This window comes from Scomber japonicus, chromosome 11, assembly GCF_027409825.1.
Source record: "Scomber japonicus isolate fScoJap1 chromosome 11, fScoJap1.pri, whole genome shotgun sequence".
NCBI classification, from domain to species: domain Eukaryota; kingdom Metazoa; phylum Chordata; class Actinopteri; order Scombriformes; family Scombridae; genus Scomber; species Scomber japonicus.
In genome coordinates, this window is record NC_070588.1 from 21,055,265 (window position 1) to 21,073,674 (window position 18,410).

The 18,410-nt window shown below is 37.6% G+C and overlaps 2 protein-coding genes across 2 annotated transcripts in view; one reads left to right on the forward strand and one right to left on the reverse strand.

Annotated features, from left to right (window-relative positions):
- The window catches only part of uxs1 (UDP-glucuronate decarboxylase 1), a 42,903-nt gene extending 30,267 nt beyond the window's left edge, over window positions 1-12,636 (forward strand). The window contains exons 10-15 of the mRNA XM_053328413.1: window positions 4,454-4,573; window positions 5,361-5,404; window positions 8,967-9,027; window positions 9,174-9,231; window positions 10,680-10,783; window positions 12,360-12,636. Coding sequence (XP_053184388.1) covers window positions 4,454-4,573; window positions 5,361-5,404; window positions 8,967-9,027; window positions 9,174-9,231; window positions 10,680-10,783; window positions 12,360-12,491 — 519 coding nt within the window. The 3' untranslated portion in view covers window positions 12,492-12,636. The remainder of the gene's footprint in view (window positions 1-4,453; window positions 4,574-5,360; window positions 5,405-8,966; window positions 9,028-9,173; window positions 9,232-10,679; window positions 10,784-12,359) is intronic.
- A 179-nt stretch (window positions 12,637-12,815) lies between these two features.
- Window positions 12,816-17,665, reverse strand: ecrg4a (ECRG4 augurin precursor a). The gene is made up of 4 exons (XM_053328425.1): window positions 17,593-17,665; window positions 15,536-15,586; window positions 15,274-15,443; window positions 12,816-13,712 (listed from the first exon to the last, which is right to left on the reverse strand). The coding sequence occupies exons 1-4, from the start codon at window positions 17,663-17,665 to the stop codon at window positions 13,563-13,565; spliced, it is 444 nt and encodes a 147-aa protein (XP_053184400.1). The 3' UTR covers window positions 12,816-13,562.
- Between the last annotated feature and the right edge of the window lie 745 nt (window positions 17,666-18,410).

Genomic DNA, 18,410 nt, shown 5'->3' on the forward strand with positions numbered 1-18,410 from the left:
TGCAGATCCTGAGCATGCAGTGGAAATGTCCATTGCAGTTTTGACAGTTCTTTTTTTTTGCTTTGATATGGTCACTGATACTGATAATTTATACTCTTACTTATTGGTATGTACTCCTCCATATTTTACACTGAAACCTATTAACTAACATTTGAAGGCTGTTCTCACGTTCATCAAAAGTTTCTCTGTGCTCTCCTTAAATTTTGTTTAACGAGTGCAAGTACAACACCTATTGTTATATCACAACTAGCTTGGATCCCAGGTGAATCCTCTAGTGCACCTACAATAAGAATGAAATACTTTTCAATGACATAGGAGACATTGTGTTAAACCTTTAAAATGAAATATATTTTAATATTCATAGATTTTTTTGATTTTTCAATGAAGGATGTAATTTTTTAGTGTTTTTAAACATGTCTGGAGAACATCTTTAAATAAGACTATAGAAGGGCTGTAACCACAAGGAAATAGACAGCAGCAGATAATTGTTGGTATATGGTCATTACTGTATGTGACTATTTTTAGAAACAGCAGGACTAAAATTACTGGACTCACCAGTACTCCTTTATTCATTTTATGCCAAGTGATCATGTTATCCTCCTCGTAATTTTAATGAATATGATACATTATTATTGTTGTGTGTAAATGCTGTTCCCATCAGTAAACTGAAGCATCTCCAACAAGCCTACATGTGGTGAACATTGGTCTTATATGCTCTTGCTAGTTGCCATTTACCAGAGTAGGTAGACTGGTGAGTGGATGTCTCAGTCATAAGTGCTCTCTACCAGATGGCGGTTCACCTATTGAAAGCAGTGATTCAATTTATGTGCAAATGTGGATACTTTAAAGACCTCTAACACATGAGATACATTCCAGAGCAGATAAATGCTGGTGGTGTTGCTCTCTGAGGTTATTAACTATGAAGTTGTTGTTTTTTTTTTTTATGGTATTAAATGTTGACTTGAGGTTGACTCGTCACATAATTTTGTGCATCCGTGCTGATAGCCAAAATTCAACAGGGGTCATGGACATGCTTATTTTCTTATTAGTTTGCCAGTGTTAGATGCAACAGCTATTATGCTCATACATCTTCATTTACTTTGACTCAAATGTCAGGCCACCCTTCCAAGCAGTTTAACCAGTGCGTTATAACCACCACATGGTTTCCCACACATTCATTTGTTTGTGGCAGCCTGCCACAATAAAACTTTGCCTTCCACAAATTGATTTTCTATTCTTGAAGCTGCTCACTCTGGTCTCGTGCTCTCTCTCTGATGTACTCTAAAACAGACACGGACACACCTGTTCATCCTCTCTTGACCTCGACCGCCCCCCCTGGCTGCACACAGACACCCCCCTCTGAGCACTCTCTCTTTGTGCTTTCACCCTGCAGTCATGTGCCACCACCTACACTTAAAAGGAGCAGTCACACTATCTCCACTTAAAACACTTAAAGATCAACCAGCTCTGATATACTCTGATATAGCCACAAAGGTTGTTTAAACTAAGAAACTTTCTATTTTTTTCTTTTAATGCAGCATTTTAATATTTAAATGATATGTTTATAAATAAAAGAATACCTAAAGCAAGGAATATTTACCTATGGTCTTAAAGGATAATAACATTCCAGATGGCCAATGTTTAAATAAGATTAAAATATATAAAATATTCAATAGTTCAATATGAGGCCTGATACCTTCTTCTGTTAAATAGTGTAGTGAATGAAAAAATAGCCTCTGTTCACATCATCAAATACAAACACGAACGCACCTCTAGTCCTGCACCTTAGCTTGTTGAACAAGCCATCAAACAAACATTCACCAAGGAAAAGTGCTCTGCTATCATCATTTAGCAGCTTGATAGCCAATTAGCTGCTCAGCTGCGACATAAACAGCATGTAAAGATACCTGCAAATGTCACTTTGGACACACAAAATGCTGGTTTAGTCAGTGCTCTTAAAAATCCTTGTTGGCGACACACAGTCTGTCTATGACTGGTAGCTACAGTGGTTTGTTTGCTTTATCTCCAATGAGAAATTCAATTTTATACTTAATCTATGGTTGGTATGTGTGCTGAACTGTGGGAGGTGATCTATAAGGATCACCGTCCAACTACATTCACACCACTATTCTCAGTCACAAATAACCATATCCCCTGGGCCCAGTGTTGCCTGCCCAGAATTACCTGCTTAGATATAGATTTAAGCAGGCAATACTACAGCATGAACAGTGATTACTTCTTTCAAGCAAGCTCCTACTGTCACAAGTACTGTAGTAATACATTTATTCAAAGAGGTTAGAGAAAAAACATTGAAAATGAAATGTGGCAGAATCTGGATGTGATCTGGAGCATACAGTATTAATAAAAGTCATGCTTTACATTTGGAAATTTCTAATTATTACCATGTGCTCCAGATCTCCTCCTTCAAGATCCTGCCTTAGTTGTTATGTCATGACACCGTTTGAGCGATTGCTGATGGCCAATGCACAGAGACTCCCTGAAAATGCAATCTATTCAATCATTATTTTAAATCGGTTGATTACTGAGGCACAGTAATAACTGGGGAAAAAAACACTCCAAAATAGTCAATTAATCAATTTTTACATTGACTGACAATTAATTTGCAACTATTTTGTTAATGGATTAATAGCTTCAGCCATTTTTCAGGCAAACATGCCAAATATTCTCTCATTTCAGCCTCTTACTTTTGAGTATGTGCTGATTTTCTCTCATATATGAAAATGGGCTGTTGATCTAACCAAACAAGCACATTTAAGGCATGAGGATGTACTTGGAGAAATTATAAATAATATTTTACCAATTTTGAATCTCTACTTGTGCACATTACAGTCCCAACATCTATTCAAACATTGCAGGTGACAACAGCACATTATAAAGAACAACAACACAAATCTGCATTGTCGAACACACACACAAATGTGTTTAGTTCCTGAGTTTGCCCCTGTGTTATGTTCCTGGAACTGTTTGGTTTAAAAGCCCTATTTTCTGGATGTTAGCTTTATATCTTTTGCTTGCACTTTTTTGTGAATGTGATGTGGGTAGAAATTTGATGTTCCACATATTTGAATTAAATAACCTGAAGGCAATGTGGTTTACTTTTAAAATATGATGCATTTTAATATATGCCAGTCACAGATCAAAAACACAGACATGGTATGTTCAAAGCTCTGCACATTCTTCTTTTGTGGCAAGCTGTATAGTGCAGATGTGTAGTACTACAGAAAAAGTAAACCATATGATTTAAGTTACTGGAGAAAGTGAATTAATTCAAGCTGTTGTTCTTGACATACTGCCTTAAGCCCATTCTGTTCTGTAATTAGGGTATTGCTGTCAACCTGATCAGTAAGGTGTGTAGACTGTGATGTGTATAAAAACAGAACCTAACCCTTCTGCTATGTGTATAAGTATACCTGTGCACACATTACCACACACACACACACACACCCCTAAGACCTCTTCATCATGTTGTCCTCATTGTGTCTTTGTTCTGAATACATTTGATGGTTGTGTCCGTTGAATTTCATGTTCCACATTTTGAAGAGATTGGTCTACATAATTTTCATGTTTTTATTCATGTAATATGACCTATGATGTTTCAACATCCCATCAGAAGTGCTATTCATTGATGCATTAGGCTGACTTAACAAGGCCATGGATTTTAAAAAATGTAATGTTCTGTTGGAGCTGTGTGAGTATCCGTGATGTAGTTGGCCTCATTTATTAATTCTTTGTGACTGTGTGCCTGTGTGTCATGCAGATAATCTAATTTCCCATGCAATTAATACAACTTCAACATTTATTGGTCAAAAGCCCCATTATTTATTGGAACTGGGGCAACACAGAGGGCTCCAGCCAAAAAAAAAAAAAAAAAAAAAGAAATTGCCAAAAAGGTTCAACCTTATAACTATAACTAAAGCCACTAAACACAATGGCACACATGCTGTGTCTGGTATATTTTGCTTGCAAACAGTAGAACTGTTATACATGCTGCATATTTGACTGAGGTGGGGGTGTCATGTTCTGAACTTTGTAGCTGGGGACACATTAGGAATCTGCTCATTTTGTACAGCATGCAATAAGTAATTTATTAGCATCATCCAGATTGCAGTAATTATCTCTAATAAATTGCCATATCTGTGTGCTTGTGTGTACCTATCAATTAAACCTCATGAATAATACATTTCTTTTCATGAATAATAAAAAAGTTATCCTAATACCTGTTCATATTTCCCCTAAAGATAAATGTATGTAACTCAGAGAAAATGTAATAATACCACAGAGCTTACATTATGAAACAATTTCTCATACAATAAGTAAACATGATGGATAATAAGATAAATAATGAAAATAAAGATAAATAATAATACCATGGAACAGCACAATTCTTAAATTACTAATGAGTTCACCCACTTTCTTCTTTCTTTGCTCACAGGAAGGTGTCGAGGTGAGAGTGGCAAGAATTTTCAACACGTTTGGCTCCCGAATGCACATGAATGATGGACGTGTTGTCAGCAACTTCATCCTGCAAGCTCTACAGGGAGAACCCCTCACTGTATGAATTTTAAGTTTTTCTACTGATCAGCTGCTTTCACCTGTGCTCGAGACAACCCTCTGAACACATCAGGCTCTTTGTTTTTCAGTGCTAGCTATGTGATGACATACAAAAGCGGATTAGCCTCTGTGAGATGATGATTCATTACTTTTGTATGCATCTTAATGGACAGGTTCACAATTTTTGAAGTCTGTATCAACACAACAGTCAGGTGCCCAAATGAACTTTGAAACAGATTTTTCACTTACAGTACAATGCACTTACAATGTATGTGATCTACAGTCTTCCTTCTGTGTTAAAATGTATTTAAAAGTTTATCTGAAGCTAATATGAAGCTTCAGCCATCAAAATGAGCCAAATCAAGAAGTATCAAAACCGACAAAATTGTGGACCTATCCCTTAAATCACATAAAAGCATAAAAGAAGCCACTTATCAATCAAAATTAATAAGTGGCATGATTTTAACTGAAAAGACCCTTTAGTGTTCAGATCAATCTGGATGAAGGTGTGTTTTATGAGTTGTATTTGATATTTTTAAAGAAGGGAAATACAAAGAAAATACTTTGTTGCACTGTACATGACAACTTTCAAGACTTTTACTGTACTTTTTGCATTTTTACTGTTGCCATGATTATCTGAACTTGATCAAGTCAACAGTAATGGACAACACACATGGACTAGTAATTAAAAAACTTAGTGCTCATTTTTTGAAATATGTAGAGTAGAAATGCACCTGCGGTAAGTGTATTACGCAGGAATGATAACAAATTTCCTGTTGTTGTTCTAGGTATATGGTACTGGTTCCCAAACAAGAGCCTTTCAGTATGTAAGGTAAGAAAAGGAACACGTTTTGACACAGCTCCTGCAATGTTTCATTCTTCTGTTCAATCTGTATATCAATCAGAATACGCAGAGAAACAACATTGACTTGACTGTTGGTTTTTCTGGTAATATTTGTTTTTGTTATAACTCAATATATTTATTAACCTCTTCCACTAGAACCTGATCACATTTCATTTTGCGCTTGCAGCTTTCTGCTCCTCCAAACTCTCCATTAAGATATGCAGAAACCCTCATTTAAATACTACTGTCTCCACCCTGTTGCACCTGTTTTCATTCACGCAGTTATTCTTAGTAGATCACCCGCAAAACGCACTCACACTAAACGCACAATCTTTTGCACTGTGCCTGTGTAAATCAGGCCCTTTGACTTTTGGTCTTTGAGCAGAAACATACTTAATGCAGGTGCTTCCACACAAGTGCACTGCATGCTACATTTAAGTAATTAACATCCTGTTTGCTCAGTAAATTAATTGATTTTGATTTTGTATCTAGATGGTTAGAGGAAAAGATCTTTGAAAGAGGGTTCATTGTTTGGGGCACAGATGGCAGGAGCTTTAGTCACAAAGACTACTCAATTTGCTGGTGTTTCAACAAGAACAGTGACTGAAGTGACATCTGCATTCCTGTGGTAATGACATTTGTAAATAGGGTCGGAAATTGTGGTCGACAGGCAATATGTTAGGAAAAACAGAAGAGCAACTCTTGTTTAGGTGACTGAGAATGTCAGTGCAGCACATGGTCAGACTGTCAGCAAGAGCAGTCCATCAACAATTACATAGAGGGGGTTGTTAGAAAAGGGTTGCATCATTACAAAGGCGGATGCACATTTGAGAGTTCAGTGGTGCAAAAAACACAGATACTGGTCTACAGAGATGTGGAAAAATTTGATGTGATCAGATGAGTCATCCCTCATCATCTTATCCCCACTGAGAGAATGGCACAGGTCTGGATGCTTGATCCCTACAGTGAGGGGATCCAGCGGCTCTGTTATGCTGTGGGGGGCATTCTGCTGAATCGCTTTGGGTCCACTTGTCCCCTTAAAGGGAAGAGTCAATGCAAATCAATACAAAATTGTTCTGACTGATCACCTTAATCCTATGATGAAACATTTCTATCGTGATGGGAATGATGTCCTCCAGGATGACAATGCCTCCATCCAGAGGGCACGAGAGGTCACTGAATGGTTTGATGAGGATGAAAATGATGTGAATCATTTGCTATGGCCTTCGAAGTCGCCAGTTATCAGCCCAATTGAACACTTATGGAAGATGGAAGACCTTACTAAGACAATCATTTGTCACCCATCTGTAACAATTTCAGGATTTCTACTGTTGCATTTTGGATAGTGGATTTAGTATTTTGAGACTGAAACTAAAAATGACGATAGTGGTATCCAAGATGATGACGTGGTGTTATTTGTACACTTAAGGACAGTCGAATAAAGGTGTTACTAAATCAGTGCTACGGGGTGTTGCGGTGAAAGTCTTTATTTTATTCATGCTTACATTGAACATTACCACGTGCATTGATCACTAACACTGCATTGTTAGGGAATTGCAAATCATTTAGGTCAATCATATGCAGGTACTGGGTCAAACTAGGCTTTGCGGTCATCGTGAGGCCACACCAAATCTTGACTGTGAGACACTGTCTACCCTTGAGATAGTAGTAGGCAATGAGTCTGCTCCTTTTGGGAAAACAGGAGGCACCCTGATAGTGTTGCTATAGCAGCCTAGGTCAGATATGTGTTTTCCTGTTTCTCTGAACAGAGTAGAGGCAACTGTAGTCAGAGATTGGATATGTTGAACCCTGTGGGATGGAGGACAAAGGCCCTGAGTTGCATCTAAGCACTGTTTTTATGACGTTTACTGATCATTCATTTACTTCTCCTTGATCAAGTAAATAAACCTTTTGAACGCAAGACATTCTGGACCACTTGCGTATGGGCCGCATAATTAAAAATCATCAACATGCATGATAGCTCTCCTTTAATGAATGAGACGATGCTGTATTTGGTGACATAGACAGTTTTATTTTCATCACAGGTGGTTAATGGTTCAGGACTCTTATTATGTTATTGGCAAGTTATTACAATATTGGCTTCTACATGGTGCTTTTAAGATCTTATTAGTGATTCAACAGCTTTCACCCCCATGGTTTTTAAGCATGAATTGTAGCTTACCTCATTTCCTGCCAACCAACCAAACAGGTCCAAAACTTGTCTTCCTCCAGCCTTCATTCCACTTGCATCTTTCCATCTTGGCTCATCCCCATCTAGTAACTGTGACTGACGACAACGAAAAGATGACATGCAACCAGGCGTCAACAGCTAGCTAACGTAACATAATTGTAATATAAAACTTCTATAATTGGCCATATCTAATACTAAGTTAATTAAACATATACACTATTAGACTGTTACGATAGGCAACTGTGTGTTACAATTTTCCTTGTTGTCTTAAACGCACCAAATTTAATACCTTTAGCAAATTTTAGGTAAATTTAATACAATAAACTTGATTTCCCTGATTTAATTTTAAGACTTTTTAAGGCCTCAGGAAACCTAAGCATATATATATATATATAGTGTAATTTAACAGCGCTACCGTAAATCATACCTTTTATGAAGATCATCATTTTAGAGAGGTGTGGAATCAAATGTAATGGTCCTTTCTGAGGTTGCAGTTTGTGGTGCTTTTGAGTTTGTTGTGTTATACTGAGTTGTTTCTAATATTTGGTCTCTTCTCATTGATTCAAATGGAGTGTACAACACATTACTCAGTATAAAGGTGGACAATATGCAAATATGCATGCATGCATGCAAATTCGACATTTGGGAGAAAATAGAGCTCACTGGTGCTGTGTTATAAAATTAGATTTGTATTGTAAACCTGCTGCCACTGTCTCCTGACCTGTGGTAGGAAAGGTAGCCCGTTATATCATTATATCTTTTTGCCAGTGCCTGCTAATGTCAACATCTGATGAATATTGACAGGAAAGTACTAATGAATGGTGCGTGCCCGTATCAATGTCATGGGCAACATGTGGTATGAGCTGGGAAAACGAGGCAATAGGGTTTTTTAATTAGTCTCTTTTTGATTCCTCTGCTTTGGCTGTGATTATGCTGCATATCAGTAAATTATGAAATTTGTTGTAGACATCAAGGTGTTGAAATTGGTAGTGGTATTGTGTTTTGTTTTTTTAATTTATGGACTCGTTGTTGTATTGTTTAAAAATGTATGTGCTACATTCTGGTGATGGTTCATTTGAATTTGCTGTGATATTTAAGCCCAGTCAGACATAGTTGAAAAAATGTGATGTTTTGTTCCATGATCACTGTAATAAATGAAAAAGCAGCATTTAAACAACTATGGCTCTATGTCAATTGAAAAATGTCTATTATGTTACACAAACAGTATGCAGTGCAGTATGTTATCATTAACAAATCAGTGCATGTAAAGTTATCTGGCAGTGTCCTTCATACAAAGCCAGGCTATGCAAAGGAATTTTAAAGTAATGTATTTGCTTCTCTGTGTGATTTATCCTCCAGCGATCTGGTAAATGGCCTGGTGTTGTTGATGAACAGTAACATCAGCAGTCCAGTCAATCTGGTGAGTTTGTCATACTCAGCTGTGTTTCACAAATTGAAAGATAGTAAATGAGCTCAGCACAGGCAAACAATTTACTGGTGAGTCAATGTATGTGTCTGCTTCTTGTTAACACTAATTTGATGGAAGTTTACGATACCTGTCTGCAGGGAAACCCGGAGGAACACACCATATTGGAGTTTGCTCGTCTCATCAAAAGTCTTGTTGGTAAGGTGTTGGATCGATTAAGATAGTTGTCATTCTGTCTGTGTCTGCAAACTCCCCCCACTATCTCAATCCATGTCAATTCAAGCCCTTACTTTCCTGCTTATCTCTTAATGTCTGGCTCCCATTATGTCCTGGTGTCTGTCTTGTCTTACCTGCTCTTTCTTATAGAGCATTTATGCTTCTGCATCCAGAATTAAATTGATCTGAGTCTGTAGGGTTTAACCTACTAATTGTTGTAGCAATGAGTGTGCCATATAGATTATCAGTTAGTGTCTTGTAGTTGTAATACAGTATACACAAAGTATGGTTAACCTTATCATTCTTGTGGATAAAGAGAATATTGCTGCAAGAGAAAGTTTGCCCTGAAATGCCTTTACTAGATAACTAAATATAAATGTGTCAGTCAGTACAAAAAAGAATATTGTTGAGCCGTTAATTTGCTCTTGTTTTCACGATGAGTGATCTCTACTAGCTTTGGTGAAAACTCAAGCAACCCAACCTGATTAATCATGTACTCAGTAGCTGGAGGGTGTAGTTGAGACTGACACAACACCTTGACAGAGAAGCATCAATCTGTCTCTGACTCATTTCTTTCCAATGATACACTGTTAATGTTTCCATCACCATTAATTTAACTAGGAGGGAGAAGCCAAGGGATGCCAATATCAGCCTGTCTGTTGGTTGGTCCACCACTTTTTCCATCCACACTAAAATATCTTGTCAGTTATCAGATGGATTGATAATTTTAGAATTTTAGACTTTTCCTGTAGAGTGAAATATCTAGACAATTATTGGGTGGATTGCTCAGGTAATCTGATGTCTTCCACATAAAAAATAGAGTTATAATCAACCAGTATGATTTCATGAAGGTTAACACAGTAGTCTGCCCTGCATAATAGTGCTGCGCTCTAAAGCAGCATTTCTCAAAATCGAAGGCTGCACCTTTATCAACATATTTGCTGCCTTCAAATGTTGCACTGATTTAAATAACTCAAGGAGAAGGTTTTCATGCAGAATAATTGAGCTTTGGAAAACAGACTGTAAAATTCTCTCATCAGTTTATACATGCTATACTGCTTTAACCAAATTAAATGGGTTTTTTTATGCCAATTAAAATGCATTCACTGAGCGTAGAATGATTATTTGTAATCCTTTATGTAGATGTTAAGCTTTTTTTTTTATTGTTGTTCCAAGTATGATTCCAGGAAAGAGAAAAATAGACATGACCTCTAATTAAAATGCAATGTCTAAGAAAAATCCCATAAAAAGTCCAGAAAGTGTCAGAGTACTGCTTGCTCTGGATATTTCTCTGCCACAAAAACAGAGCCCTTAAAATACCTACCTTTGTAAACACATATATGTTTGACTTTAGTTAGTGATTGTAAGGTTTCATGCTCAGGCAAAGTTCACAATAACAAGCTATTTTTCTTCTTCTTTCACCCACACAGTGAGCCGGAGTCAGATCCAGTTCCTTCCACAGGCTCAGGATGACCCACAGAGGCGAAGACCTGACATCCGAAAAGCCAAGATGTTGCTCAGCTGGGAGCCGGTGGTATGTGTGACACACAGCAGATCCAGATGTTGACTTTTCTCAATTATTAGAATAATTATTGCAACATTGTTTTGTCAGTATGTGACTTAGTATCCAAAGTCACATAGTGAAAAGTTATACTATAGTTAGTTTATTTTAAATGATAGTTAGTTAGTTTAACTAATTCCTGTAAAAACTATTAGATCCCATCCATACAGGATTTTCAGTTTTTTTGACAGCATAGCACACATAACAAACATTGTTCTTTCAATATAGTTATTAAATAATATAGCCAGGATATTTACAGATTATGACAATTTACAATTGAAAAATAAACTTGTCACATTGTTTGTGTGATTGACAAACAATGTAACAATTACACTGTTTCTGAATCATAGCAAAATCATACCATCAGCATTTCTACATTGCAGTTTCTTACTTATTGGTCCAACATAATGATGCACCTCTATATCTTTGAGTGTTTTTGAATTTGAAAAGAAAAGTGATATATCAAGTGATATACTTGAATGTCTGCTTATGCAAAATCAATGTTAAAACGAACAGTTAACCAGTTTAGAGATGGTAAACAGGCATTGTGTGTTCTCTCATATTGAATTTAGTGAGCAGTCTTGAAGACTGACTCTCTTTGAACTAATCGTAGTTTGGAGATGGTGTATTGAGGGAGACGGGAAGGAGTGGTCTAAGCTGGGTGTAATAAAAGCGGGTATGACAATTTCCAGATTCTGAGCAGATAAAGAAGATCTAATATTTGAGATATTACAAAGTTGCAGAACGTATTATAAATGACTCACTTAACCTTTTGGTCAAAGTTAAGTTTGTTATTAAAGATAACAGTTTGAGAAGGAAGGATAATTGCTTTCCTAGCAACAGCTTGAACCATATTTGAGAAAAATTATGATAAACTATTCACATTTTTATTCTGAGGGCTCAATAAAAAGGAGGGGAGGGTTTGTGGTGTGACCAATAATATCGACGAGGCATCTGGAGTCATGTTTATGTTTAGCAATAAGAAATGAAAAATAATTAGTACATGTCATTTTTACTTAGATGAGTAGAACTCCATTTTCCTCATGCTTTATGATAAGTTCACTTTATTAAAGAGATTTCATTAAGTTAAGGCTGAGATTTTAAAATAGCTGAGGTGTTTATTAAGAAGGGGAGCTTGAGGTCAGAAAATGCTTGGGAAAATGTACCTGCTGAGGATGAGTTGAAAAGCTTATGGTACTGGACAATGAAGTATTAAACAAGATAAGTTTATGGTCAGAAACACTAAACTTCTCTACAAAGCATGTCATTCAGTAAACAACCAGAAGATAAAAGCAGGTCTAGGATGTGGCCCTTATTCTGTGTAGCTTCAACTAGCCCCTAGATGAACAGCACCTTCACAATTCACAAAATAAAATGTTAGCAGGCACCTTAATAAATAGCAGAGTAATACAGATAGTGCAGGTGTGTTTGGAAAGTAGCCTCAATATCATTTTATTAGCTTATAGATAACATATACAGCTAATGTCTGACTTATATATTGTTTATATTATCAATTGCTGTTTCAGTTGTATGTGTCTTTTGTTGATAGGTGCCCCTGGAGGAAGGCTTGAACAAAACCATCCAGTACTTCAGCAGAGAACTGGAGCACCAGGCCAACAACCAGTACATCCCCAAACCTAAAGCCGCCCGCATGAAGAAGGGACGACCCAGACACAACTGAGGTCGGGTCTCTCATCAAAGACTCTCCAAACAACACAGATGGATGTTAAGACTCCTCAGAGGACCCTTGAAAAGCAACTCTCTGAAACACACTGTTGAGTAGTGCACTCTGGGATATGTTGTCTCCTCTCAAGAAGCAGAGATAACTTTTTTTGATCTCTTTAAAAAGATGTTGCCTCACGTTGGAGCCGCAGCTGTACTGTGGGCTTCCTCACAGGGACTTGCGTTGTTGGAAGGACAAGCCTGAATCAAAAACAAAAATTTAAGAGAAAACAAATCTCAAACCCAGCCTACGTTTTTGTTTTTTTGTTTTTTTTGTTTTTTGTGGATTTATGCTTTTGCTATTTAAATTGCAGACATGAGAATCTTGCAAACAGCTCGTACAGTGCTTTGTGTTTATTTTAATAGTTTCATGGTACTTTTTCTCTGTAGATGAACTACCTGACTTTGTTTTTCCATTGGATGTTTTGTCCTCTTATCAGTGGCTTGTCAGCAACCTGTTGGCTGTTGATGCAGCACACTGAAGAAGTGGATTAATCCTCCACAAAGATAATCAGTCATTACCTGCATTGTGTTCTATTTGTGAAATCTCATGTCAGGATGTGCATTATCAATTTCAGGTGAAGATACTATTTTAATAAAATATTTCCAATATTTTGTGTATGATAAAATTAGGGAAGAAGACATGTGTGTGTATGTGACACATTTCTACAAAAGCAGGGGACTCAGGCAATATGGAGCCAAGTATCTTTATTTTGTCAAGTGATAAGACAAGAATATAATTATTTCATACAAATCAGCTGCCTCACAGCTTTACTTGTAGAGCAGAGGCAATGTTTTAATGAGAGCAAAAACACGTGTTTTCTAACCAGTATGTAAGGATGGAGCAAAGGAGGTGTGCAAGGGTTATACCCCAGGGTCTAACCAATCAAGACAAAGAAGCTGGAGCAGCTGTGGAGTACTTGGATGTTGACAGCTGTGTGAGAGGTGTAAAACTACAGACTATCACTGGCTGTGTGCTCTCAAAAAGAAGACAGGAGGCTCAAGAAGAAACAAGTGTGTGAGACTGGAGTTAATAATAGTCATAGTTGACATTAGCCCCATGTCTGTACGACGAAGTGTCACGTGGTGCAATCGGGGAGTTTTCATCATAGTGATGCTGACGCCCTTGGTCATTGGAGCGCGCGTGGTCCATCCAGTATGATAAGTCAGCCTCCAGCCTCTGGTGAGGAAAAACACCACAGACTTGTTAGAAAATTCAGCTTCAACAACACATATGGTGTTCACTGAGACTGTCAGCATGCACAGCTGTGACAAATAAACATGCATGAAAGGCAAACATTGAAATGGCCAATGCTTTGACAGCTTTGACCTTTTAAGGAAGCAACAGCAAATGGCATCCACTCTTGTGTCAGGCACACTGTTTGAGATTACTGCTGTACTGGATGAAACACAAATGCTTTCAGCTGTCAGTACTAGTGGTGGTCAGGGGTTATTTTGTGCACAGCCTTTTTTCTGCTCTTCTGATCCGTTCCTTACTGTCCCTGATGAATTCAATATGGCAGCCACTGACCTGAAAGAAAACTCAAACTAGCTTTGTAAGAGGGGATATATTTGTGTTTGAGAGGGAATTCATGTATTGCCATGTATTCAACTCCACGTTTGTATTTATTCATTCAGTCAATGACATTGTGAAGATTTATTTTTTAGACATCAGACCAGAGTACAGCTTACTCTACCTTTGTCACTCCACGTTTGTCCTTCACATGTCTGAGGTATATAAGATCCAGATAAAGTTTTTATCTGTTTTATCTTTTTTGTGTTTTGTATTTGTTTTTGTATGTTTCCTCTTTTGTCAGGTTTAAAATCCAGTTTTCTCAATAAAATGAAATGTTCATGACTAAAGTAGGTTAAAGTTTTGATAAAACATTCTCAGATAACACTGAAATACTCAGCTAACCAGTTTCATAAGGGCTGTTGGGGTGTGGTTTGATAAGATTTACATGACAGTTGCCTGGTAACGCACACCGCTGTCAACGGAGGCTGATTTAAATGTTGATATGTTCTGATTGGTACACATACAAGTATGACATCACCTTTCCCAATCAAGCCCGTCCACTTTTAAACAGTGAGATCAGTACAGACAAAATATGTTTTTTATGTTTTCAGGGTCTTTAATCATTTTAAATCACAGTATTAGACCTGGAGGGACATTTATATGGGCAATCCATCAATGATTGCCACCAATTTCTGTAATTTATTACACAAAGCTTGTGTGATATACAGGGCTCAGGGGTTGGAGTTGAGAGGGGAGGGTCTAAAAAAAGACAATTTCAAGTTGCGTTATAGGAAGTGTAAGATCCAGCAGGTTTCCAGTTTCATACGTAATAGACACCACAAGTCAGGAAACGTTGGCCTTAGCTCCTTTGTCTGTTAATGTCCCCCTAACTTTCCTTTGAGTGGTCTTTTGAGATAAAATACAAGTGAACCCTGTCACACGATGATACTGCAACTTATTTTTATAGATAGACTGAAGTTTGTGTGTGTGTGTGTGTGTGTGTGTGTGTGTGTGTGTGTGTGTGTGTGTGTGTGTGTGCGTGTGTGTGTGCGTGTGTTTGTGTGTGCGTGCGTGTGTTTCCACAGCTCAATTTAATGTTTTCTCAAAAGTTGGTAAGACTGCTTTTTAAAATGTGTATCAGTTTAGTCCTGTCATAATCTCTGCGCTGAACTTTGCTTTTGTTGCTGTTGCAAGGCGTCCTCTGCTGTAACAGAACTAAACTCACCTGTTCATCATAGCCCATGTACATAAACTGCATAATCCACTGCTGTACATCTGGTCTGCTGCGATCCCAAATGTTCCTTTTGGTCCTGCTCAGCTTTGCCAGGAACTCCTGAGCCTTGGACGGAGGGACAGCGATGGAGGATTTTGAGGAGGCAGTACCAGCCCCTGCCACTGGATGGAGACACAATAAGGGCAGAAGAATGCAAGTGCACTTTCGATAGGTCGACTGTATCAGTTGTATAATAAAAATGTTTGCATATTACCATCTCTTCTCCTTAAGATCTTGTGCAAGCTGCTTCCATCACTGGATACATCTGTGAAGGAGAGTCATCTTGGACTTAATGAGTAAAAGTTGTAGGTTTTTGTTAGTAAAGGGTAAGCAGAACATTTGAAGTTACTTTTTAATTAGACAATCTTAAAGACAAAATGATATACAAGATGTGATCCCTGCCGATGAATATATCATATTCTGATTAGCCTTTGATAGCTTTCACTTCCCTCCCCTATCTCAGTTGCATGAATGAGTTTCTTTTCTGTTTTCATTTACAGATGCAAATATGAAGTTCCCCACTCATCCCAGGAAACTAGCTTGTAGAGGATTTTGCATTTGTGATGGCGACTCCCTTCCTGCTTTTCTCTCCTTCTGGAGCAATGGAGCTACACTGTGTGACAAATGGTCATACACACAAAGTGTGCATTAATGTAGATACTGTAGGTATCGTTGTCCCTTTATGCAGATTGAAGTGGCAATTGATGGTTCTGTACATACACCAAAGTTCCTCCCAAAAGTATAAAAGATTGTATTTTATCTGTTTTTCTGAAAAGCTGAAGCATAATACTAGTGTTTTTCTAAGCTACCTCAGAATATGGAAAGACATCTAGTCGATATCTAAAGTTACAGTCTGTCTTTGCTTCAGCACAAACTCTTTTCAGTGTGCAGTTAGAGGTGGAACACGAGAATTCAGCTGGAGAAAATTGCTTGCAAATGTTTTTCTACAGTTTGTGATGCAAATGAGCCTAAAACAACAAGTTCCAGCAAAACTTTTCTCATTACATTGGCAAGTATCCACAGCATGCACACTGTGCACTCATTCTTCCCAGATCTTTGACTGTAAAAGTTTTTTTTTTAATCTTCTCCCCCTTCCCTACATTCATTCCTACCGTATATCATCTCACAGCTATCATTAATAACCAGTGAACTTTGTGACATCTGGATATTTAATGCATGTAAAAGTAACATCAAACAGATGTCAGAGGGTAGACAAACACTGCAAATGATTTAGAGCTGTAGAAATATTTTGCTCAAAATGTGCGTTTGAAGGTGTCTTTCTGGGTGTTTTCACTGCTGGTTCACTTTTTGAAAAATACACCCATAGATTCCCCATTTTATACCTGGCTTCTTCTGTTCAGTGTTAAAAAGAAGGAGAAAAAAGACACATTTGTTAGAAGGCTGATTTAGTTGTGCTGGCTGTGCTTTTTTATCATTTGTTGTTCAGTACTAGATGACATGGAGATGCACAGTAGGCTGCTATCTGCACAGCTATATGAAACTGTTGACTCTGTGAGGTTATATCATAACATATACAAATTCAAAAAGCACTGGGCCTTAATTAGAGCCCTGTGGCACACAACTAGTACTGCAAGAATCAGAGGAGTGATAACCTAACTAAATAAGAAAAAAATGGCTCTGTGAGGCACATCCTGAAGTGTCTGCAGCTGTGGTGACTACACTGTTACAGACTTTGAGGTTATTACTATGGATCGGAAAGTTTTCCAGTCAAAGTCATTTTACTTCAGAAGAAGTTCAACCTCAACTGTTGAAAAGTGTATAAAAGCCTTTCTTATGACAATAATAGATAGTCGTATAATAGTTAAAAGCTACTACGGTGCTTGTTTTATTCCATTCATATCAGCTATTCCTTACATCACTGCCAACTACTTTACATAACATGCCATTTGTTTTTAACAATATAACTGACAATAATAAAAGATGCTCTCTGTGATAGATTTTCCATCTCAAGTAGGTTTTGTGCATGTTCTGTTTCCCACCCAGCTTAAATGAATAAAATAGAATGGTAGTGGAATGTATTCAAATATGTGCTACACTTCAGAAAGGAAAGTTGTTTGTTATTAGAAAGACTTTTTTTCTCTTTTTAACTGTGATTACTGTTAGAAACTAGACTACCACTAAAATCTAGAAATTAATTGAAGGCCAGAGGATGAAGAACAGATGTGTGTGGATGGGAAAAGTGTAGCATGCATAAGCAAAGCAGAGCAAATAGAGACAAAATGCAACAGAAAGAAAAAAGACTGAGCTCACCTCGAGGAGCAAATAAAGTCAGCAATGCAGCTGCCCCCAATAGCCTCAAACAGAGCTGCTGAGATGCCATCATTCCCCCAACCACTCAGAGTCTTTAAAGCTGTGCATAAAGTGCTGCACAACCAGAGGGAAGAGTGGGCGGCAACCCAGACTTTCCAAGTGGAAATTGGCCTATGGCACTGGAATGTCGTTTACCTCCCTGCCTACAGAAACAAGACTGCAACTGAAAGTTTTTCCACTCTTAAATGATTTTTCATGTGTGTCTCAGGTACTTTTCCACACTGTACAGGGAGGCAGAGTACCTGGATGTGGTTTATAACGCAGAGTAGAGGACTAAAAAACAGTTCAATGCAGTAGAAATATGTTATTAAAAAATGCTGTTTCTTTTTCTGCCTACTGGTTGTATGAGAGGCTGATTGAGTGGGTAGAATTTAAAACAGGTGTAATTCAGGTAAATATTGCAATGAGAAAGTGTGATGCTACAGATGAAATGAGTTGCACGCAGCATGAATTGGAAATAGTTATTCTAACTATGTTGATCTTTTCAAAACTGAAGCTCAAGCCAAACACCACTATAACGCCACTCCTACCAATGACTTCCTCTTGATATGCAACCCAAGCCCTTATGACTGAATGAACATTAATAAACATAAATAAAGCTGAAACTAGTGCTAGATTAATCATTGAGTCAATCGGCAGAAAATTATTTGACAAAAATGTTGCTAATCGATTAATTGTTTTAAGATCCCCAACAGGCAATACACTAAATAATATTTTAAGTCTGATATGTTTTTTCCATAGAAAAGTCGAATTGCTAC